Here is a 23,951-nt window from a genome sequence, read left to right on the forward strand (position 1 = left end):
AGTATTTTCTTGCCAGACGTTTTGAGTCAGGTAATGAGCTATAGGTTTGGCTTGAATCCATTTTTGATGATATACCTCCTCTTGTTACGAGAGATGCATTGTAATTTTTCATCCATAAATAAAACTTGGCCTTTGGGTATGGATTCTCAAAAAAAAAAAAAAAAAAATCTCAATTAATTAATTACTAAACAAAACTACGTATATAAAGGTCTCTCTTTCAATTTAATTCTATATTATCCCTTTTTATTTTAATTATAAAGCTTAATTCTATATAGCTAAAGGATAAAAAAATGTTGGTTTCATATGGGTTTAAGTTAATTTGAATTTAGAGTATTTATTTTAATGTAAATTTGAGGCTTGTATCAATAAATTTTAATAGATTTAGCTTATATATATCATTTCATTTAGTTTTGACCCAAGCTTTTAAAATTTTAATATAAAAATAATGAATCTTCTTACTTCTATCTATCTTATAGAGGGTCTAATCGATTAAAAAAAAAATGTCTAAGAACTTTATCGCACGTGATAATAGATATAATTAGTATCATATCAACAATATAGTTATTATTTTTTTCCAACTTTTTTATTTTATATTAAAAAAGTTTGACATACTTGTTTGTAAAATTTATGTAGTAAAACTTTTAATATTCATAATATCAATTCTATTCTTAATTAATAAAAAGCTTAAAGTAGGAAATGATCTTCTAAACCAATCAAGCTATTATTTGAATAAAATAAAAATATAGAAATAAAAATCTCAATATCATATTGGTTCACCTCTCTCATTCTCAATTAATTAATTAGCAAGAAAAATTAAGATAGCCATCCTATCTTTTTCACAAACTAAGTGATTATAAAATTGAACACTCTTTAATATATATATATATATATATATATATATATATATAATAAAAAATAAAACCAAGCAAAGCCTCCGGTATTTTTGAGCTCCAAATACAGGGTAGTTTGGTCAACTCTCAAATTGATTACGCGGCAAGGACCACATAATGTCATGCAGTACTAGTGCATGTGTGCATTCTCGTAATTAAGATGAACATCAAGGGTACTTACGAAACAAATCTAGTACATAAATGTGCCACATATTAGACAGACAACGTTGTTGGTTTGTGTGTGACTGTAACTCCAAATTTTCACAACTCTCAAGCGATTCTGAATCAAACCCAGAAAAGCTGAGGTACTTGGCTTGATGATCTCATCAATCTTTGGAGCTCAAATGGTGCTAAATTTTTGTGTTGAATCGTGTTGTAACTTGTAAATTGACTAGTTTGTACTGAGATTTTTTTCTTTCTTTCTATTTTTGTCTTGAAGCTATTTCCATATACGGTAGAGGAACAAAATCCCAGAAAGATTCTGTGCTGAAACAAGCTATTGTTCTTTTCTTTGTGCACTGGTACGAGTCCTCAGGTTCTCATATCCTTTTGTGACTTTGAGTTGGTGTTATTAGAAGAACCTTATAGAACCCCCCTTCAAAGAAAAGCTATACCATAGAGTATGTGCAAATTCAAGCAGGTTCTTTTATTTATTTATACTTGTATGCTTTTGAGTTTTTGACTTTTTGGTTGCTGAATTTAAGTTAATTTGTTTTGCTCTCTTTTTTCTTTTTTGACAGCTTTTGGGTTTGGTTTAGTTTGAAGAAAGAAAGCAGATCCTACTTGAGCATTTTGTATGTGCTATTTTCAAGAACAAGCCAGTAACTTTTGAAGTTGAAGAAAAGTTTTTAGAGTTTGTCAAGACAATAATTCAGGTTTAAAGTTTATACTAATATCTTCGAACTTGTTTGAGAATCAAAGCTCACCATATGAAAATAAAAGAACATAATGTTAGTAAGAGTACAATTTATTCTAAACTTTTTAAACTAATGTATTATTAATCAGAAAAAGGTAATTCAGATATCGTATTTATTGCTACGTCAGTTTATAAATACTTTACTTGTAGTTGTTTTATTATTTTTCTAATAATTATTGTTGTTCTTCAGGAATCTCCAGGAGAGACTATTATGAGTCTTTTGTATAGTCCTACCTTCAAATATTCAGATGTGAAGCTGAAAAAGAATCATCTAGATTTCATGGACTCCAATACTTACCATCATCAACAACAAGAACAAGAACAACAACAACATCAACAACAGCACCAGCATAATTCTGGTCTAATGCGTTATCGCTCGGCTCCAAGCTCATTGCTTGCAAATCTTGTTGATGGTAGCATTAATGGTGGTGAAGGTGGTGTTGGATGTGAGGATTATCGGGATCTTCGATCATCGAATCCAGAAGTGGAGACCATGTTGGCAACGTTCATGACATCGTGCAATGGCTCAGGAGATTCAAATTCTCAAATGGTTTACCAAGCTCAAGCTGCCCAACAAGTTCAAGCTTTGCCAAATCATAATTCAGTGGGTGCTGGGACTAATTTGGATAGCTCTTTTAGTGGTTTGAACTCTGTAGGATTAGAGAATTCTATGCAAGCAAAAATGGGCGCAGGAAACCGCTCCAATCTTGTTAGGCAAAGTAGCTTACCACCCGTGCTTTTCTCTGATTTAACAATGGATAATGGTATTGTTGCTTATTCACTTGCTCTTTTTAATTTTTTTTTTCTTTTGAGTGCTTATTTAAATGTTCTTACTGGAGATTATTTATTGTTAATCTATTTTTTCCTTTCTAGTGTTTGGTATGCTGAGTAAATTGTGGACAAAACAAAGAAAATAAAGCATAGGATATTGGAGAAACTCACTGAAAGTAGGCCAAGTAAATTGATTTTGGCTAGTCATGTTTTCTCAAGTTGCAAATGATGGGAATTTTTAGATTCAAAAGATTAGAATAACTATTCGTTTCCTATAAAATCTTGTGAAAAAGTTTGTGTCCCTAGACTTCCTCAGCAATCAAACATGTGTTTTTCCAAGGTGGGAAAAAAAATGGTAATAAAATTTGACTAGTAAGAGGGGATCTTATACTAGTTTTAAAGGAAGAGAGTTGGAGGTTGGACATGTTTTTCCTTCCTCTCAGAATTGTAGTTGGAGAAAGAAAATTTAAAGCATATTTCTGGGTAAACAAAAAACAATAGAAGAATAGTAGGAGAATTTAGCAATAGCTGTAAGGTCAATTTCTTTTGAAAGAAGTTATGTAGGTAGTTCCAAATTATCAACTATGACAAATTAAGTTATTCAAGCCTCAATTTGATGCTAATTTTGAACCTTTTATCTTGATAGTCTTCCTAATTTGAACCTTTCAATGAATAACAGGCTTTGCTGTGATGAGGGATGTGAGAACTTTTAGAGCTTGCAATGATACAAATGGGGAAGCCAGCCCATCAATGACTAAATTGAATGATCAATTAAGCTTCTCAGCCCGGCGTTTGCCTCAAATAGCTGAAATAGGGAATGAAATTACTAGCCCGGAGGATCAAAGTCTTGGAAATGCTAATGGTAGCAATCAACAGTACATCCCCAAGTTCACAAGTGATTCTTGGGATGAATCTGCATTCAATAGCCTTAGAAGAGCCAGAGACAATGAAGGAAACATGTTCACAACTTCAAATGCATTGGAAACTCAGGTAAAATTGGCAGAATTGATTGTAGTTCTTTCTGCTTTCTGCTTGGCAGTGCACTTGCTTATCCTGTCTTATCACGAGTAATGATTTTCTCTTTCAACAGAATGCTGATTCTGGAAACCACACCCATCGTTTGACTCATCATTTAAGCTTGCCTAAGACTTCTGTTGAGATGGCAAATATAGAGAAGTTTTTGCAATTTCAAGGTTCTGTTCCTTGTAAAATTAGAGCCAAAAGAGGCTGCGCCACTCATCCGCGAAGCATTGCAGAGAGGGTAAATCTCATCTATTACATTTAAAGCTAGCAAACGTGTTGAATTTTTTTTTTTTTTTTAGGTACAAGGCATATTCACCAATTATATGAAAATCACTTTATTAGCTAGAGCTAATCAAACCCGTGACACTGATATCTGTTACATCAGGTGAGAAGAACACGTATTAGTGAAAGGATGAGGAAACTGCAAGAGCTTTTCCCAAACATGGACAAGGTAGTTTACACAATTACACTAAACATTGTGACTTGTGAATGTCAGAATTGTTGTTAGGAACTCATAGTTTTCTCTTTTTTGGTTATTTATTTTGCAGCAAACAAACACAGCAGATATGTTAGATTTGGCAGTTGAGTACATTAAAGACCTTCAGAAACAGGTTAAGGTATTATACAAATTGCTATCCGTACATCAAAATCACCTGAAACTTTTTTCTTTTGGTGGAAAAAAAAAATCCCACATGAACCTTCAACTACTCTTATCTTCCCTTACCAAATCTCTCTCTTTCTCGTGCAGACACTCACGGATACAAAGGCAAAGTGCTCGTGTTCAAGTAAACAGAAGCAATATTCAAATCATTCTGCCTAATTTCTTTCTGTACAGATAGTGTTAGGAACAAGGCAAAGTAACCAAGAGTGCAACACTGACTTCTCTTTTTCCAATTCACTGAAGTATAATAAAATGTTAGGAGATTGTGGGTGTGACAAATATGTATCTTCTTACTTTCTTTGTAAGATAAAGATCCAATAGGTTAATATCCTATCGTTTATGTCAAGGGAAAAAGAAATTAATAACCAAATCTTTTTTTCAAAGTCTCGATTGATACCCTTAAAAGATTGTATATCAAATGTTTCAAACCATTACACTTGTATGCTATATACCAAGTTTCAGCATAAAATTCAACCAATTGAGCTGTCAAATTACATATCTAATAAAAGTTCACACGCGCATTCCCATTTCTAAGGAGTTTGAAAGAGATGATTGGTGTGCAGTCTTATTTCATTTTTTTGTGTAGAGAAATTAATTTCTTAAGAAGCACAAACACGGACACGTCTATTAAATAATTTAAATGTGACCATAGAAGGGTACCATTAGGATCATGGAGTTTTAGCTAGGACAGGGCATATCCTGACATCAATGCTAAAAAACTCATTCAGTTCTCTTAGTTTAGCTGTTACTAATTGTTTACTCCATTTTTAACTTATAGTCAAATTAGAATTCCAATGATACATAGAAAATGTGTACTATAAAGTCATGGTAATGGTGATGGAAGAAGTGGTGGTGGCGGCAGAGGAAAGCCATAGGCTTGACAATTGTTTGGATGGTGATTTGAGTTTATTATACTATCTGGGTCTAGTTTATTTACTATATATTTTGAGTTATTGGAGCTTGATCTGTAAAAGTAACCATACTTTTAATGGAACTTAATAAAAAATTACATGGTATATACTTTTATTCCGAAGCCAAAAATAAAATAACATAATATCTGATTCCATTCAATCTTTAGTGGAATCGACCAAATTGGTAGGTGCTTGTTTCACCTACCGTACGGAATTTGCCATTTTGGTGTGTTACTCCAATTCTCTATGTTGAATGGTACGGTAGATATATTCAACAAGTGCTCAATTAGTGTTGTTTGGAACAAATTACTATGTCCTAAGAAACATTAGAAAGACAATTATCTTTCAAAATAGCAGTGGATACTCCTCCCATCTTGATTTAGGCCTCTTAGACATTTATTCTTTAGTATATATAGAAGCTGTTATGGTTGTGGATTCTAGTTTGTTCAATTGAAAATGTCTCTTATTGTCAAATATGGGATTTGATTTGAATTTCATCTAGATAAAAAACCAATTGGAATCTTAAATTAATAATAAAGAATAACTATAACGAAACAATATGATTATATTCAGATACGGTAGTTACGACTGATTCCCCTCACTCTTTTTAATTCTTAGGATGATAACTATCATAGCCGTCCCTATTCTTCCTTACATTGGTTCCTTAATATATAAAGATGCTATTGTGGTTATGTTTAAATAAGGTAGTCTCAACAGATTCTCTTACCCTTTTTAGAAAAGAATAGCCACCACTACTTATGGCTTCTTTACTCTTTCTAATCTAAAAACGTTCATTTTACTTTGTGCAAAAATTTCTATTTAATTTAGTATAAGAATATATTTTTTCTATTTATATATTCACTTTTCAAATACCTCATATCAGATTATCTATTTTATACAACATTTTGTTAATATATCAATTTTTTTTTGAATTGTTTCTCTTTTCATAGACAACAACCCTCATCACTCTCTTCATTCATCATTGGGATACAAAATGAATAAAAACTAAATTCAAAATGAATAGTTTTATTGTAAATTTACAAAATTACTATAGCAAATTTGTAAATTTCGACAATTATATATAAACTGATGTAGGTTATTTTTAGGCAAAATTGTGTAAATTTTAAATATTTTTAGATTATAACCGCACGTGTGAATTTTCTAAGGGTTCAAATATAGCATAACATGTAATGGTTGAACCATGTACTAACATTGCAACAACGTGAGCTTGACATACATTTTATCATACCCCAATTTTCGTTCATCTGAATAGCGGAAGAGTATTCAAGAAATTAGCCCTTTTCGTTTGAGAGGGCTCTTTGGGCCGTCATACTATATGGAGATGCCAGGCCCAACTCATTTTGATAAAGATTTAGCATCTTATTCAAGGCGATAATGGCTTCTTCTTTTTTTTATATGCATAATTTGCCAAAAGCATTTTTAGATTGGTAGTTTACAACTAAGATGCAAACTTGTTAATTGTTGATTTTTATTGAATTATATAAATTCTATATTCATAATATTAGCACAACAAATTATAGATGGTAAGCTATTATTGGTCTTAATTCAAATTTACTATTAAAATTACTTTTTTTTTCACTAGTAACAACCAATAATATCTTACCATTTAACATTTGTTGTGAAAGTATCATGGGCATAACATTTCTTGATGAATTAATTGTTATTTGTGTGCCAATGAGTTTTATATTTAATGTTTCTATGCCTCTAGTTTAAACTATAGAGGACCAATGGTAACTCCATTGATTTTTAATTAGTAGTGGAAGATTTTAGTCAATGATTTTTCTTTCACATTTGAAGGGTTTTCATGTAAATTTTGGTATTGTGTATGTTGATTATTTTTGAAAATTTTTTGTTTATATTGATTATTATGGTTGGTTGATTTTATTGAAAGTTGAATTTTTTATTGGATTTATATAAATAGGAAAAAAGAAATATTTATGTTGCCCTTTACATAAATTTTCTCTTAAAGTCCTAAGGGCTGTTCTTTAATTAATATCAAAGTTTATTGATTGCTCATGAATCATGGTGCATGCCAGATTTATTTATTGGTGGTTTAGATTATAAATTATAATTTCCAAATCAATTCACTAATACAGCTTTCCTTGGTTATACCCCATTGGAAACAATGCTTAAGTAGGTCACGTTGCATAGTGTAGGTTCTATCATGACAAAATCTTTAGAAACGTGAGAAAAAATAATTATTTTTTGATTATGAGAAAAATAATAATTATTTGGTTGTGCATGAATCCTTCAACCGTCATTATATAAAAGAAAGCCAATAATAATGATAATAACACTAATTAAAGTATGAAATGGCTTTCCAAATGTGTTTTCAAAACTTGTATTTTTTTTTTTAACAAACGAACCCTTAGGTGTATGCAGTCCTTTCGTCCCATACGCACCATGTTATTATAAGGATAAATCTCATTGAGGTGACCCTAAGATATTGACGAGAGTTTTAAAACTTAGAATCTCATGGATATCATGAAGTTTTAGGAAGTTAATAATTAAAAAGTTGGGACATGTTCTACCTAGTCTACCTTTGTCATATAAAATAAAGTTTTTCAAGTAGTTTTTTGTTATTATAATATTTCTCTTTACGTTAGTTTCAAACAAAAAAAAAATATTTCTCTTTACGTCATATATGTTAATACATATAAAAATGACATAGATTTGCAATTTTTTTTTACTCGATCATATTTTCCCACTATGATCAAATTAAAAAAAAAAGAATAAAAAAAGACTTTAAAAAACCTTAAACTTAGGATCAAAAGTTTAATTTAGCCCCCAAGAGCCGAATTTGATTTATTGTTGTGGCCCTCATAATCCCACAGGCCCAGATCTCCAAGCACAAAGGGTTAATATCTCCCCTTATGCATCACTAAAAGTAAAAAGAGGTGGTACAACATTATTTCTTTGTGACCAATATTATTGATTTTGTGTCATTCCAGTTAGAACTACCGACATATTTCATACCAATATGCAAACCGGTATGAGAACAACTATCATTCCACCTCAGGTCAGATTTCGGCCCATTTTGGGCCGTTTCGGCCAATTTTGGTGAGATGCAAATTTCGGCCGGAACCAGATTTTGCATGTTAAAAAAAAAAAAAAAAACCTAAAGGTCTAAACTACGTCGTTTTGGACTTCCCTAAAAAGCCTAATCTTCTTTCACTCTCGGTTCTCTCGTCTAATCTCGTTCTCTTTCTCTGTCTCTCACTCTTTCTGCAACAAAAAATCTCAGTAATCTAACGCCAACTGTTGAAATCTTCACGACCTCCAACACGCCCATTGCTTCATTCACAGATTCAGGTATTCTTTCTCTTCTTCTTTTTTTTTTAATAAATTTCTTTCTTATGATTTGTGGTTAAGAACTTAGGATTTAGGAGTTAAGATTAAGACTTAAGATATGATGTGATTTGTGGTATATGAGATTTTGTTTTTGAATTTTGATTTTGTGGTATCTGTGATTTTGATTTGTGGTGTACAATTGAATGGGTGTCTTTTGTTTGTTCATTCACTTCATGCAAATCAAATTAAATTCAATTTTAGCTACTGCATTTAATTGAACAGTAAACTATGGTTGATCATACTCATCATAGTTCAGCTGGTGCTTCTTCTGCTTCTGTGGCCTCTGCTCCTGCAAGATGCAATAACACTATATATTTGCATTGTAATAAGTTGATTGAAGGGGGGGGGGGGGGGGGGGGGGTGGTATTACTAGAGTTAAGTATCATCTTGCTGGGATTAGGGGTCAAGTTGAACCATGTAAAAAGATTTCATCTGATGTTAAGTTTGAAATGATTGAAGACTTGAAAAAATCTAAAGAAACTAAAAAGAGGATTCGATCAGAAATTGGGAACCCATATGGTGATCCATTTGATGTTGATGATGATAAGGAGGAGGAGGAGGAAAGAAGAAAATTAATAGTTATTTTGCTCCAAGAACAACCTCTGGGGCTCAACCCTCTATAAGAAGTGCTTTGGCTACGAAAGCAATGATTTATAATGCAAAAATGAATGAGGCAAGATGGTGGTACCATTCTAATATACCCTTTTTATGCAGCTCAGTCACCCCATTATCAACCTATGATAGAGATTCCATTGCTGCTGTTGGGCCGGGATTTAAGAACCGCCATTGAAGCCCCAGCTGAATTAACTCTATAAAAGCCAAGCCATTTCACCATAAACCTGCAAAAACCCTGGCTCATACATTGCCGTCTTCCTTGTACCCAGCGATTCTTCTCCATCTCCATTTTTTTTTTCACGTGTATTGTATGTATATTTATGTATGGGGCGAATGATGAATCTTTTTTGAATTGTTTAGAGTGCTCAGACTTTGATTTTGGGTACAATGATTCAAAACTCTGAATAGGAAGATCTGATGCCTCTCTTTCTTTTTTGAACAAAACCATTTATATTGCTGTTTCTTGTGTTTTATGTTTTTTTTTTGTTTTTTATTTTTTTTTTTATTGGATAGCATTGTGGATGATGAATACTTATGAAATAAACAGTTATCCCTGTCTGATATTTGGTGCTGATATTTCTTGCCAGATCTCCCTTCGTTGTGCATAGCTCTGCCCAGATTTGCCTTCTCTTGTCAGTTCTCCTCCAAAATCCATCACTTTAATTTCAACTGAAACCTGATATGCCACACCTGACAGCCGACTCAATTCAATCTGATCTCCATTTCGGTTGGCGGCATGTGTTGTTTTCTGCCACCCAACTCCATCAGGTCGTGTCTGGATTGAGCCCAAACTCGAACCGACCCGACTCGATCCGTGGACACTGATAGGTTAGAAATATCTCAATCCAACCGTTTAAATTATCTATCTAACCAACCCAACTTGACACAACTCACTTAATGAATCTGCATGAGTTGGGTTGGATTGAGCAGGTTGGCGGGTCAATTAGTTTTTTTTTTTTGGTGCTCCTTATAAAATTTGAAAATTAAATGAAAATCCTTTTTCTTTTATCCTCAAAAGAAATGGATTTTCATAGCTACATACTTTGGTTTCTCAGCCATTTCGTTTCTCACTCTGCTTATCACAAATCATAGAAACAAAAAACAACAACAAGATATGATTCTCGCAGCATCAACTCACTTTTTAATCACTGTTCCGGCAAGCCCATCTCACAATCACACAAAAAAATCATACCGGCTTCACTCTCATACAACAACCTTGTCAAAATCGAACCAAGTCTCAGATTCCAAATCCACCTCAATAATATTCAATGACCAATCAAGAACGTGAGTTTTCTCTGTCAGGCATTTTCATAAACACTGTTAGTACAAAACTCACCAGGCAGACTTAAAAAAACTGACATACATTGTGCAGGTGTGAGTGTTTTGATTTGTACAAGGACCTGGTTCCTTACGACAAGGCATGGGATTGGCAGAAACAAATTGTTAAGGAGAAGAAGGCCTTGGTTGAGAAAAACCAAGATTGCCAGGACACACTAATCATTCTACAGCATCACCCTGTGTATACATTGGGCACAGCTAGTTCAGAAGAATACCTTAATTTCGACATCAAGGATGCTCCTTACGATGTTTATAGAACCGAACGCGGCGGGGAGGTTACTTATCATGGTCCTGGCCAGGTACTTGTCCCACATTGCTAATTACATAAACTAAAATTTATAATCTGTTGGTGTATATGACTTTCATTTTTACAATTTGGATAGCACATGAATTGTAAGAACAGCCTACTAAATTGCAAAGATATTAGTAGGTTCTAATTAGCTTAACTGGTAAAGTCTCTAATGGTTGTATAAGAGATCTGTGGTTCAATTTCTGCCTACACTAAAAACTGATTGGTGTTTTGGTCTGATGATAAAGAGCTATCATCAAGAGCGAATGACATAGGTTAAAACTCTCTAAAAAAAAAAAAAAAAAAAAATTGCAAAGATATTAGGGACAATGTATTCATATAAAAAAACAAAGTTAAGGACAATGCACCATAACTGAAATCTTCGGTTTTTCCCTCTTATAAGGTTAAAAACAAAGTTAAGGACAATGCACGGTAACTGAAATCTTCGGTTTTCCACTCTCATAAGGTTAAAATCTTTGGTTTGTCCCGCATCCCCTACTAGTGATGTTTTAAAAGAATACATATGACCGAATCTTATTACTCTTTTGAAGGTCTATGGTTATTAACCATCAAATTTTGGGCCTAAGGCTTTGTTGCTGTTGTTTGAATTTTATTTTTATGATTAATAAACTTACAAACTTTTTCTCACTAAGCAATAAAATTCAGTGGATTATAGGGGAATTCTGCTTTTATTTTTATACTTGCTACCTAACTTTTAATGCATGTGTGTTGGACTGTAGCTAGTTATGTACCCTATTATCAATCTCAGAAATCACAAGATGGATCTTCATTGGTACCTTAGGGCACTTGAAGAGGTGGTCATCCGTGTTCTTTCCTTGACATTCTCTATCAAGGCATCTCGACTTGAGGGCTTTACTGGTGTTTGGGTTGGTATGTTTCCTAATCGGTCCATTGTGTTGTACCGGTGTGCATATTACATGTTCTCATGTTTTCTGCACTTACATTAGCTTTGATTTAAAAACTTTTATGGGCAACATACTGTATAGAATAAATCATGTTGAAAGTCTCTTTACCTGTTCGTGTTTGCGAATACAATTTTGAATTATATTGCTTTTTAGTCTCTGTTATAAGTAATATGATTACTTGTAGTTTTTAAATGGTTACTTTTTCTGTTCTGCTCTATTTGGATGCCGTGGAAGGGAAATATAAATTTGGAAATTTACAACATATGTTTCAACTCAGTATCTCTTTAGATTTGTAGTTCTCATTTCTTTTAATCCATTATCTGAATGTTAACTGCAAGTAATGAGCAAATGTGCGACGAATATAGTTTCTCAGTTTCATGTGGTCATTTTTTCTGTTACCAACTTATGAGTGGCTAATTGGATTCCTTTGAAAGCTTATGGTTGAATTTTTATATTATTTTCCCTTTTATCTTTCGTGAACTAAAAATGGACTCTGAGATGGTGTTATCAACCAAAATAGCATACAATATAGCTCAACATCATTTCTGCTCGATTGTTAGTTGTGTAGATCCTTATTAGTATCAAGACTCTGGTGGCACTGCATATAAGGATATAATCTGAGAAAATGACTCCAGGAGCCTCACCATATTTTCATATATTTTTTCACACATTCTATATTTTTGCTGGATTGGGAACCCGGACTTCGATTTTCTATTCTATAGATATTAATAGTTTTTGCTTTTTGTAAAAGAGGCAGACTCTACAGCCTCATTCCTCTCACTTTGTGTTAATTGATTTATACTGTACCGTCATTTACTTTAAGCATTCTGTTCAAAAGTTACCCTCCCTTCTTTATCCTAATATAATTTTTTTGGGGTGAATAACATGCAGAATGCCTACGTGATTATCATTCTCGTGACTGATCTTACTTTTCAATTTCACTACAGGAGATAAGAAAGTGGCAGCGGTTGGGATACGAGTATCTCAGTGGATAACATATCACGGGTTAGCACTGAATGTCAACACAGATCTAACCCCATTTCACTCAATAGTCCCATGTGGAATACGAAACCGTCAGGTTGGAAGTATTAAGGGGTTGCTAGGAGAATTTCAGCCATCCACTGGATGTGGGAAAGCAGGTGGGCTTCATTCCAATGATTGTCAATTGATTGATATCACTCACTCATCTTTGATCAAGGAATTTTCAGAGGTTTTTCAGCTCGAAATCTTTCATAAAACCATCCCCATGTCTGAGTTTGAAGATACGACACCTAGAAGGTCTTTCACATGGAAACTAACCTGACAGATTCAATGCAACACGTTTGAATGGATCTGATCATGAAGCAAAATTGTTAGTGAGATACTCGAGTGTTTATAGGATTAATGCTTTGTTGTTGTTGTTATTGTTGTTTAGTTGATAGATAGGCCCAGCAGCAGTACAGTCAAGAGGATTGTGCTTTAGATTACTTATTTTGTAAATTAACTGTAATCTATATTGTAGTTCACTTTTCAAATTTAATTTAATCATGCAGAATACAACTTGTTGCTAGCAATTCTCATGACAATCTAACAGGTAGTCAATATATAAAGATGTTATTTTGGTTATGTTCAGGTAGTCACGACAGTTCTCTTACCCTTTCTAGAAAAGAATAACTGCCACTACTTATAGTGTCTTTACTCTTTTTTAAATTTAAGAGTATTTGCATCGGTTCGTGCAAAAGTTTCTGTTTATTTTAGCATAAGAATCTACTTCTTTTTTATTTTACAAACTCAATTTCCAAAACATCCCAAATCAGTTATCTATTTTACATTACATTTCATTAAAATATCAAATTTTGTTGATTTTTTTAAAAAAATTATTTCTCTTTTTTTAAAAAAAACATAACTACCATCCATTCTCTTTCTTCATCATTGGAATACGTAAAAAATAAAAAATAAATGCAAAATGAATAGTGTCATTATAAATTTACACAATTACAGTAGCAAACTTGTAAATTTAAACAATTATATATGAACTGATATAGGTCATTTTTAGGTAAAATTGTGTAAATTTTAAACTTTTTCAATTATAAACAGCACATGTGAGTGAGTTCTCTAAGGTTCAAATATAGCATAACATGTAATGGTTGAACCATGTACTAACAAAGCAACAACTAAATTTAGACAATTATATATGAACTGATATAGGTTATTTTTAAGCAAAATTGTGTAAATTTTAAACTTTTTCAATTATAAACGGCACATGTGAGTGAGTTCTCTAAGGTTCAAATATAGCATAACATGTAATGGTTGAGCCATGTACTAACAAAGCAACAGCGTGAGCTTGACATGCATTTTATCACCCCAATTTTGTTCATCTGAATTTGGTTCAACAGCGGAAGAGTATTCAAGAAATTAGCCCTATTCGTTTGAGAGGGCTCTTTGGGCCGTCATACTACGTGGAGATGCCAGGCCCAGCTCATTTTATTCAAGATTTAGGTCATCTTTTTCTATAAAGATTTAGCATTTTAGATTGGTAGTTTACAACTAAGATGCAACTTGTTATTTGTTGATTTTTATTGAGATCCAAATCTTAGCTGATGAATTATAGAAATTCTATATTCATAATATTAACACAACAAGTTGTAGGTGGTAAATTGTTATTGATTCTAATTCAAATTTACTATTGAAATTACTTTTTTCTCATTAGTAACAATCAATAACAATTTACCACTTAAGATTTGTTGTGAAAGAATCATGGACATAACATTTCTTGATGAATTAATTGTTATTTGTGTGCCAATTATTTTTATATTTAATGTTTCTATGCCTCTAGTTTAAACTATAGAGGACCAATGGTAACTCCATTGATTTTGAATTAGTATTGGAAGATATTAGTCCAGTGATTTTTCTTTCACATTGAAGGGTTTTCATGTAAAATTTGGTATTGTGTATGTTGATTGTTTTTGAAAATTTCTTGTTTATATTGATTATTATGCTTGGTTGATTTTATTGAAAGTGAAATTTTGTATTGGATTTATATAAATAGGAAAAAAGAAATATTTATGTTGCCCTTACATAAAGTCTCTTAAAGTCCTAAGGGCTGCTTCTCTAATTAATATCAAAGTTTATTTTTTTTATACAAGATAAAATTTCTACTCTAGCCTAATCTAAGTGTATATGTGTGTGAAGCTCCTTCTTGGAGATTTGAACCCCGGTCCTTGCCCCCCCACCTTACAAGTACTTATACTTATAGAGTGACCATCGCATTAAGAGTACGCAGTAATAATATCAAAGTTTATTGATTGCTCATGAATAATGATGCATGTCAGATTTATTTATTTATTTTTTTGGTGGTTTAGATTATAAATTATAATTTCCAAATCAATTCACTAATACATCTTTCCTTGCTTATACCCCATTGGAAACAATGCCTAAGGAGGTCACTTTGCATATTGTAGGTTCTATCATGACACAATCTTTAGAAACGTGAGAATAAATAATACTTATTTATTTATTTATTTTATTTGAGAAACTAAATAATACTTATTTGGTTGTGCATGAATCATTCAACCATCATTATATAAAAGAAAGCCAATAATAATGATAATAACACTAATCAAAGTATGAAATGGCTTTCCAAATGTGTTTTCAAAGCTTTTTTTTTTTTTTGTTTTTTTTTTTGTTTTTTTTTTTTTTTTTTTTTGTTTTTTTTTTTTTGTTTTTTTTTTTTTGTTTTTTTGTTTTTTTTTTTTTCTAACAAACGAACCCTTGGGTTCAACCATTATTATATAAAAGAAAGCCAATGATAATGATAATAACACTAATTAAAGTATGAAATGGCTTTCCAAATGTGTTTTCAAGGCTTGTATTTTTTTTTTTAACAAACGAACCATTGGATGTATGCAGTTCTTCCATCCTACACACACCAGGTTATTATAAGGAGAAATCTCATTGTGGTGGCCCCAAGATATTGATGAGAGTTTTCGAACTTAGAATCTCATAGATATCATGAAGTCTTAGGAACCACTAATAATGACATTCTATTTATTTATTTATTTTTACATTCTTATTTAGTAAAACATCTTTTTTTATATCAATCAACAAAAGAGTCGGATATTGTTAAGAACAAAACCAAAGAGAGCATGGAGTTAAACATTATTGCATATAAAGAGAAAATTCAAATCTCTATGATTGCCATTTCTTTTTATTAATAAGAACACAAGCAAGACAACATGAATCAAACATTATAGCATAGAGAGAATTCAAATCTCTATGATTACATTTTCCTTTATTTTCACACAATTCTTGAGAAAGTCAAGAAATATTGTTGAGACAGAAAAAGTTCACATGAACACGGTTGCACATGGCTATATATGATTACATTAACGCATTGATTACATAAACTCTTTTTTTTTTAAAAAAAAAAAAAAAAAAACTTATGTGCATCCCTTTAATACCATAATCATCATCACTTCTTTACTACCAGCTTTGATGTGCTCATCACTGTAAGCTCAATGATCCTTATTATAACACCGTTATTGTCATTTTCGTCTGGAGTGATATCACATAGTTGTATATGGATAACATGCTGTTATTCGGGTCTGGTTAAATCATGCTTTTAGGACATACATTAATAATCTATTTTAAGAAATTTTTTATGAAAAAAATGAAAAAAGTTGTCAAAATTTTTTATTACATAAATCACAATGTATCAGTTTTTAAATACAAAAAAGTAATTAAGAAATTTATTTATTATATTATTGTCAAATTAGTTTGTAAAACTTCTGTAATAAAATTAGTAGTCCTTTTAGAACTTTCCTTCTGGCTCACTAGTAAATTTGTCAACACTAATTTTTTATTTCCTTTTTCTTTTATCTACTTTGTGATAATTAAGTATATTAGATATAATGAAATCTCTATTTTTATCTTGGGTACCTTAATTATTTTTTGAACTAACTTGCCTTTTTTAAATTTTGAAAAAAGAAGAAGAAGAAAAACTTGCCATTGTTTAAGATAGCACTCCTAATTTATTTGTCCTTGACTTATGGATGGGGTTTCTAATTTAACCAAGTAATTCAAGAGAAAAATATAAATTCTATTGTGTTTGGTATACTTTGGAATATTGTTGTTTCCTTGTAATTCAAGGGAGGTTGGCAAACATTTTCTCAAAAAAAGAAAAAAAAAAAATTCATTTTCCCCATAATTTTTACTTACAAAAATAATGATCATAGTAAAAGCACTTCTTTTAGATCACACAAAAACTAATTGAATGAAATCAATCTAAAAGAAATTTTCATAGCAGAGGACAAAAAAGAAAAATCTAAAATACCTTTTCTATTCTTGAAATTTGGTCTAAATTCAATTTTTCATTTCTCAAATCTAAAACTTATAATTTAGTCCACAATTTTTTTTTTCAAAAAGGAATCATCAATTTAATCATCCCATCCTTCTTCAACTAAAGAAATTACATACATAACATGACAAATAAATTACTAATACAATTCCTTAAAAGGTTGATATGAATTAAGATAAATTAAACAAAGAATAGAAGATTGAAGAAGGAAATTAACACTATTAAGGACATTAAGGAAAATATCATATGTATTAGAATATGTAACGTCCATCGTGTGAGAGAGATATTACATATACTGATATTACATATACTGAATATACTAGAAGTTATAACTTAATAACATTACTTGATTTTCAAATTCACCATCCTTCTACCACTAAAGAAATTACATACATAACATGACAAATAAATTACTAATACAATTCCTTAAAAGGTTAATATGAATTAAGATAAATTCAATCATATATTTTTATATTGAGTGTGAATTTCAAAAATCTAACCGTTGGATTACAAGTTTTTATTATATTTTTCACGTTTATAAAATTTTAAGAACATCAAAGATCAATTGTTATGTCATAAAAAAAAAAATTAAAATTTTAAGTTTTTGTGATCTAAAATTGTGTATAAAAAATAAGTTCATTGATTGAATAGTAAACAACATTTGATTTAAACAAAATTTGATATACAAGTTAAGAACATAAGAAACATGAAATTCAATGGTTAGATTTTCAAAATTTACTCTGAAAAAAGAGATATATGAAAGGTTTGAAGAGTTTTGAGAAAAATTTTATTCTTCATAAATTATTGAGCGTGACTTCTATCCAATGCCTATAATGCACTAGACCTGCTACGATCAGGACACGTATCTATTTTAGACACGTGTCATGATCGCAGTGAATCCAGTGTCACAGGCACTGGATAGAAGCCATACCCTAAATTACCAAAGTGTAGAGATGATTTTTTTTTTTTCTTTCCTTAAATAATTAAAAAAAATATATATATAAATATAAAACGCAGTGTAAGAAGACCGTTTCAGAAACCGTTAGTCTCTCTCTTCCACGCTTCTTTCCTTTCCTTTCCATTCCACCATTTCGAAAATCCCATTTCTCTACTTCTTTGTTCTTTCCTTCCCTTTTCCTCCAAACCCTAACTCCCTCTCTCTATACACTGTAAATTTCACCAACCAATAATCCATAGCTAAAATTCTGTATACAACGAAGACTTTTGGTCTTTGAAGCTAAGTCAGCTCCGATCTTGATAGATCGGCGATCGTCTCTATCTCTTTGAATTTGATCGGATTTGGTAGATTTTGAGAGTGTGTGTGTGTGTGTGATAGAGATATGGCGAATTTGCAGCAGAAGATCGACTACGTGTTCAAGGTGGTGTTGATCGGAGACTCGGCGGTTGGGAAATCACAGCTGCTTGCTCGGTTCGCGAGGAACGAGTTCAGTTTAGACTCCAAAGCCACCATCGGTGTCGAGTTCCAAACCAGGACGCTCCTCATCGATCACAAAACCGTCAAGGCTCAGATTTGGGACACTGCTGGTCAAGAAAGGTACCACCTTTTACTTTTCACTCTACAATTTGCATATGCTCATTTTCGAATCCCCTACTTTTATGTCAAAAAAAAAAAAAAAAAAAGGTTACAATTTTGGATTGATATGTTACTTGATCGATCATAAGAGGCTTTATGAGTTGAGCTAATGATAAGAGAGTTGGATTTTTAGCTTTGGATATTGTTGGATTTGTGGGGGATAAATAAACGAAATGATTACTTCCATAAATTTTTTTTTTTAAATTATATATATATTTTTGCCCTGTTAATTTATTTTCAATAAGTCTAGGAACACGACAATGAGATGATATGTTATGATTGGTGATGATAATGTGATATCAGTGGTGGGTTGTGTGAAAAAGATTGTGAAGTTTTATTTTCGTTTGTAATTTTAGTGATTTATTTTAGGCCGTGTCAGCTTTTTAAGATGCCACATCAGCACTTTGTCTATCACGTATGCAGAGATTTGGAAAGGATTTAATCAAAAAAAAAAAAAAAAAAAAAAAAATCTAGGACCACATACTTGACAAGGTAGTAGTGGGGTGGACCAATGTGTAAGTGATGTAATCTAATCTCACATTGTAAAATGTGCAAGTTGTGTCAAAGTGTGTGGTAAGAGTGTGTGTCCGTAGAAGAACTGAGATGTAACTGATAACTTTGTAACAATTTTGAGGACCAATTTATGACTTCATAAATTTGAAGGAGCAAAATTGGATTTTGAAAGATGTTTTGATCTTTTGGTATGCTATTTATTAGTTGGTTTGTTTGAAGTGGATAAGTGTGGTTTTAGGAGCTGGAGAAGTGTGTTAAATGGAAAAATAGAATGTGATATGACTAAATGGTATGCAATAGAAACATAGACACAGGGAATGTGTTAACTACTCTTATCAGTCAAAGCAAATTATTTCATTCTGAATTAAAGAGTTTGGAATGAATCAAATCTCCCCAGTAGGTAGGACTCACTACTAGTCAGTTAATAGCCAACTGCTCTACCATTGCCGAACAAAGGGAGATTAGGGCCCCATTTGGTAACGGTGTTTAAACAATGAAAACTGTTGTTTAAACATCATAATATGTATTTTCACACACTTTTTCACCCATACGTATTTCCACAAAACTTAAACTACATTACTAGAAATCTCTTACCATACGAGCCCTAGATCTCTTTGAATGCTATTCACGAACGTGGTGTTTTCATGGATTTGTAGGACATAAATATATGAGCTTGAATATTTGCATTTTCTGTTTTAGGTGGATAATTGTTGAAAGAGGAATTTAAGGACTATTGGGTTGTGAATTTTGGTGTGAAGATATGAGCTAAGTTGGGTGGTCTAGGAAGATGATACAAGATTATGTGGTGATATGAGCTTTAAATGTTGGTGATGTCTGCAAAGTTAGTAGAACATTATCTTTCGTGAAGGGGATAACTGGGCTGTTTGATTATCTATAAAAGTTTTACTTGGGATCTTTCATTGGGGGTTGGGAGGTTAATAGCTATGGGGGAGGGCCACCCTTCATTATATGTTTGAAGTAGATGGACATGAGTTTGGAAACTATAAATGAAAGTGGCATTGACTTTGATTTTTACTAATAATATTAAGAAATAAGTTTGAGTATCTGAGCAAATTATTTTCTACCAATTATTTGGAACTAATAGGTTATGTATTTCCCATACTATATGACCTGGTATATTCCTCTGTTTTCATGAGCTTGAAGATCCTCTTGTTCATGTTTACTTGAGAGTTGTTAGGAGGGATGTGAGAACAATTTGATAATTGGGTTGGCAGCTTATTGGTGTGACACTATCAGTAAATTAGTGGTTAAAGATAATGGATACAAGTTTTTAGGTGGTATTAGAGTTCTGCACATCTTCACAGTAATGGATGCTTGAAAATGCAATTTGTTACTTGTTATGGTGAGAGGGAGGCAAGTATGTTTGGAGCCCTTATTAAAGAGAGAACCAAGTAGGTGAAGACTTCAGAGTTATATTAAAACCAAAATGTTGGTTCCATTCAGTGCATAATGTTCCATTTAGTTTCTAGAAATATCAGTTGGATTTTGTATTATTCCAACACTGTTTAATTAGAGGCCATCCATCAACACATGCATATAAGACATTGAATTTGTTGTAAGCATCGAACAAGGAAGAGTGTAGAAATTGAAATTACTATATCCAGCTGAAGCTGTTGCAATAATAACATTTCATAGTGTTTGAGGCTCTTTCAGTTGTTATCCAAAAGTTTTTCTCTGCTGGTGCAAGTTAGGTAGAATAGGCTTTTTTGAGTTGTTAATTTTCACTATAGTTAGTGCATTTTTTTTACACAAGTTTGTGATCTTAATGTACACAATGAGAAACAAGGATGCCATATTTTGGCTTCTGTATATTTTCCATTTCTTGTGTTGTTTTCATATGTAAAAAAGTCTATGCAATCTTTCTGTCATCCTTAACTGCAAATGGGCTATACTTATTGCCTTGAACTATTTTTTTTTCCTGCTTGGTAAACTAAGAAAAACTACTCAATATGATTTCTGAATCACTATGTTTAGGATACCCTCATTAGGATGAGTGATGATATTTAACAAGGCTAATGGTAATTTGGGTTTTTTTTTTTTTTGGGGGGGGGGGGTGACGGGTGGTAATGAAAGTATGCAATGAAGAAAATGTTTTAATCTGTGTAGTATATTACAGTAGAGGCCTTGTTTAGTACTTATTCTTTTGCATTAGTTGTCAGATAAATTAGCAACCCATTTCCAGTATGATTGTCCTTTGGGGTGTCAATAAATTATATATGAATGTGTACAGTTGCCCTATGTATTAGAGAGTTAGTATAAGCAGAAGATACAGTTAGATATTGGTTGAGATTGGAGGTGATATAGTGCTCTGTGATACCAAATTGGGATAAAAGAGCTACAGTTTCTGGAGTAGAACTCTGGTGATAGAGAATCAATTGTGTTCTAAACTAAAGCCTGTTGAAGTAAGTGATGACTGTCATGAAAACAGGGATACTAGAATCTGAGTATCTGACACTGCTAAGTGAGATGGTAGGGTCATTCATTAGATAGAGAAGATCAGTGATAGCCCTAGTGAAAAGTTGTAAGCTAGTGTAATAATTTATCACTGAGGTCAATACAGATCTCTTAATAAGTGGAGACTAAAAATACTAGGTAATGTTTTTGATGGGATGAAATAGAGAGCGGGACTTACCATGGTAATAAAAAATGGTTGGACTAGACTTATAAAAAGAAGAAGAAGAAGGTTGGACTAGAGACTGTTTCAACACGGGGGAAGAGGTAGGTTACATTTGATTCATTATTCACATCGTGATTCGGCACTATTATATTTGAGCCTGATTTATAACTTTTTTTTTGTCCTGGCTGCAAGTTGCAATGCTCACATTCTTGGTGGTAATCCCAGATAAAGGTTGGACTAGGCATTATTTCAGTTAGAGAGAGAGTGAGTGGTTAAATATGATTTGTTACTGTTATGGCTACTTGGTTCACATGGTGAATCTTTACAATTATGGCCAATCCATCATTTTTTTTTTCCTGGATGCAAGTCATCATTTTATATATTTTTAATATGTTCTGCTCACATTCTTGGTGGTAATCTCAGATACAGAGCAGTGACTAGTGCATACTACAGAGGTGCAGTGGGGGCAATGCTAGTCTATGACATCACCAAGCGTCAATCATTTGATCATGTAGCTAAGTGGTTAGAGGAGTTACGGGGCCATGCCGACAAAAATATTGTCATCATACTTGTAGGCAACAAGTCTGACTTGGGGTCCCTTCGAGCTGTACCTGTTGAGGACGCCAAAGAGTTTGCCGAAAGGGAGAACCTCTTCTTTATGGAGACATCAGCCCTTGAGGCCACTAATGTTGAATCAGCTTTCCTCACAATCCTCACAGAAATCTATCGAATCATCAGCAAGAAGGCTCTTATTGCCAATGATGAACATGAATCTGGAGGAAATTCATCACTTCTCACAGGAACAAAGATTGTTGTCCCTGGTCAGGAGCCAGTTGAACCTGTACGGAGATTCAGCTGTTGCAGTTCTTGATAGGATTGTCTTCGCTGACCTTGTGCCACATGGGCTGCTGCATTTTATAGCTTAGGTGATGCTCCTCCACCACCCTCCCTCTCTCTCTTTGGGTATAATATTTACTGTTGGTTAATGTCTGACATGGTTGCAACCTTCAACTTTCAGGAATATTGTTGTACAAAACCTTTTTTGTATTACAGGTAATCAAAAATATTTTTCCCCCTCTTGTAAGAAGTTGGTGGTGGTTAATTTGCAAATGGATTTTGGATAAGTTAAAACTTAAGATTTCTATGAATTCAACATGACAGTAGTTGTCTGTAGCTAAAATAGACTCATTTACCATGGTTATATCTTCTCGCATTATAATGTGGCTGAAACGTACATAAACACTTCTGCCTGATTGCAATGTTCTGAATGTTGATTTGACTCAAAACTAATGCCTTTCTATTAGAAAATTTCGACTGAGGCTGGTGATGACTGAATATAGCATTTCTACAAGGGTATGTATATTGGTAATTTGCCCCCTGTTCGATTTTTAAAACCATGGATAAAATAGATTGTGATCAAGTGATCGTGTGCAATTCAGATTTGTCTTCATCTCATTGTTGTGGTAGCATGCTAATTATGACAGGCCTTGATGAGAAACGAGAAGAGTGCAAGAGACCAACTTTGGGGAGTGAGAGAGGAGAGGCATGCATAATGATTATGGCTGTTGGGTGGCAATGATGAGACTAGAGATGAGAGTCAAAAGATAGAATAGAAGAGCAACATCACGGCAATGATAGAGAGGTGAAAGAGAAATGAGATTAGGGGATTAGGCATTACCAATTTTACAAATTAGGTATAAGGGTGTGTTAAGGTGATAGACAGAGCAATCACAAGTTGCTTAGCTTGTTAGGGGTGAATGCCCTTGGATAATTTGGCAATTGGTTTTGGGGGTGGGGTTAGTTGTTTGTAGGTTTTACTGATTGAAGGCAGCGAGTCCAAATGGCTATTCTTTAGAAAGATTCCCTACCTTATTAAAAAAGAAAAAAAGAAAAAAAAAGGAAAAGAGAAGATTGGCCAATCACAATTAGCTACATAAACCAAAAAAATCCCATGTATGCATATATGTTGGTTGACTCAAGTTAATCAGGTGGATTTTTGTTTCACTTTCACCTGACACTCATCTAACAACTATTTTCTAGGAAAAACTTAGACCCAGTGTTTGTTTGACCATAGAGATTGAAACTGTCTACGACCCTTAATGTGTGTTTATTTGGAGAGATTTTAGGGAGGATGAAAAATTTAGGAGAGAAAGAAGTTT

The 23,951-nt window shown here is 32.6% G+C and overlaps 3 protein-coding genes and 1 non-coding gene across 8 annotated transcripts; all 4 read left to right on the forward strand.

Annotated features, from left to right (window-relative positions):
* Positions 1-1,080: 1,080 nt before the first annotated feature.
* On the forward strand, positions 1,081-4,644 carry LOC126723987 (transcription factor bHLH130-like). 3 transcript variants are annotated; one of them, XM_050428035.1, is made up of 9 exons: positions 1,081-1,195; positions 1,330-1,530; positions 1,631-1,765; positions 1,997-2,570; positions 3,257-3,567; positions 3,668-3,838; positions 3,986-4,051; positions 4,149-4,217; positions 4,349-4,644. In XM_050428035.1, exons 4-9 carry the CDS (start codon positions 2,018-2,020, stop codon positions 4,418-4,420), a joined length of 1,242 nt encoding a protein of 413 aa, XP_050283992.1. In that variant the 5' UTR covers positions 1,081-1,195; positions 1,330-1,530; positions 1,631-1,765; positions 1,997-2,017; the 3' UTR covers positions 4,421-4,644. The 3 variants fall into 3 exon arrangements, with proteins under 3 accessions (XP_050283992.1, XP_050283991.1, XP_050283993.1); XM_050428034.1 differs by having other exon boundaries at positions 1,330-1,510; XM_050428036.1 differs by having other exon boundaries at positions 1,330-1,411.
* A 3,695-nt stretch (positions 4,645-8,339) lies between these two features.
* Positions 8,340-13,265, forward strand: LOC126723988 (octanoyltransferase LIP2p, chloroplastic-like). Of its 2 annotated transcripts, XM_050428038.1 has the most exons (6): positions 8,340-8,505; positions 9,747-9,987; positions 10,252-10,443; positions 10,532-10,796; positions 11,527-11,677; positions 12,660-13,265. In XM_050428038.1, the coding sequence occupies exons 3-6, from the start codon at positions 10,274-10,276 to the stop codon at positions 13,013-13,015; spliced, it is 942 nt and encodes a 313-aa protein (XP_050283995.1). In that variant the 5' UTR covers positions 8,340-8,505; positions 9,747-9,987; positions 10,252-10,273; the 3' UTR covers positions 13,016-13,265. The 2 variants fall into 2 exon arrangements, with proteins under 2 accessions (XP_050283995.1, XP_050283994.1); XM_050428037.1 differs by having other exon boundaries at positions 9,747-10,443.
* LOC126724599 (small nucleolar RNA snoR64a) lies at positions 9,499-9,580 on the forward strand. Its single transcript, XR_007655043.1, has one exon. It is a non-coding gene; the product is annotated as a small nucleolar RNA snoR64a (small nucleolar RNA).
* A 4,798-nt stretch (positions 13,266-18,063) lies between the features above and the next one.
* On the forward strand, positions 18,064-22,972 carry LOC126723989 (ras-related protein RGP1-like). Of its 2 annotated transcripts, XR_007654563.1 has the most exons (3): positions 18,064-18,602; positions 22,216-22,718; positions 22,811-22,972. XR_007654563.1 is itself a non-coding variant. In XM_050428039.1 (2 exons), exons 1-2 carry the CDS (start codon positions 18,388-18,390, stop codon positions 22,661-22,663), a joined length of 663 nt encoding a protein of 220 aa, XP_050283996.1. In that variant the 5' UTR covers positions 18,064-18,387; the 3' UTR covers positions 22,664-22,972. The 2 variants fall into 2 exon arrangements, 1 of the variants encoding a protein (XP_050283996.1); XM_050428039.1 differs by having other exon boundaries at positions 22,216-22,972.
* The last annotated feature ends 979 nt before the right edge of the window (positions 22,973-23,951 follow it).

The sequence above is a fragment of the Quercus robur genome, chromosome 4 (assembly GCF_932294415.1).
Source record: "Quercus robur chromosome 4, dhQueRobu3.1, whole genome shotgun sequence".
Taxonomy (NCBI): domain Eukaryota; kingdom Viridiplantae; phylum Streptophyta; class Magnoliopsida; order Fagales; family Fagaceae; genus Quercus; species Quercus robur.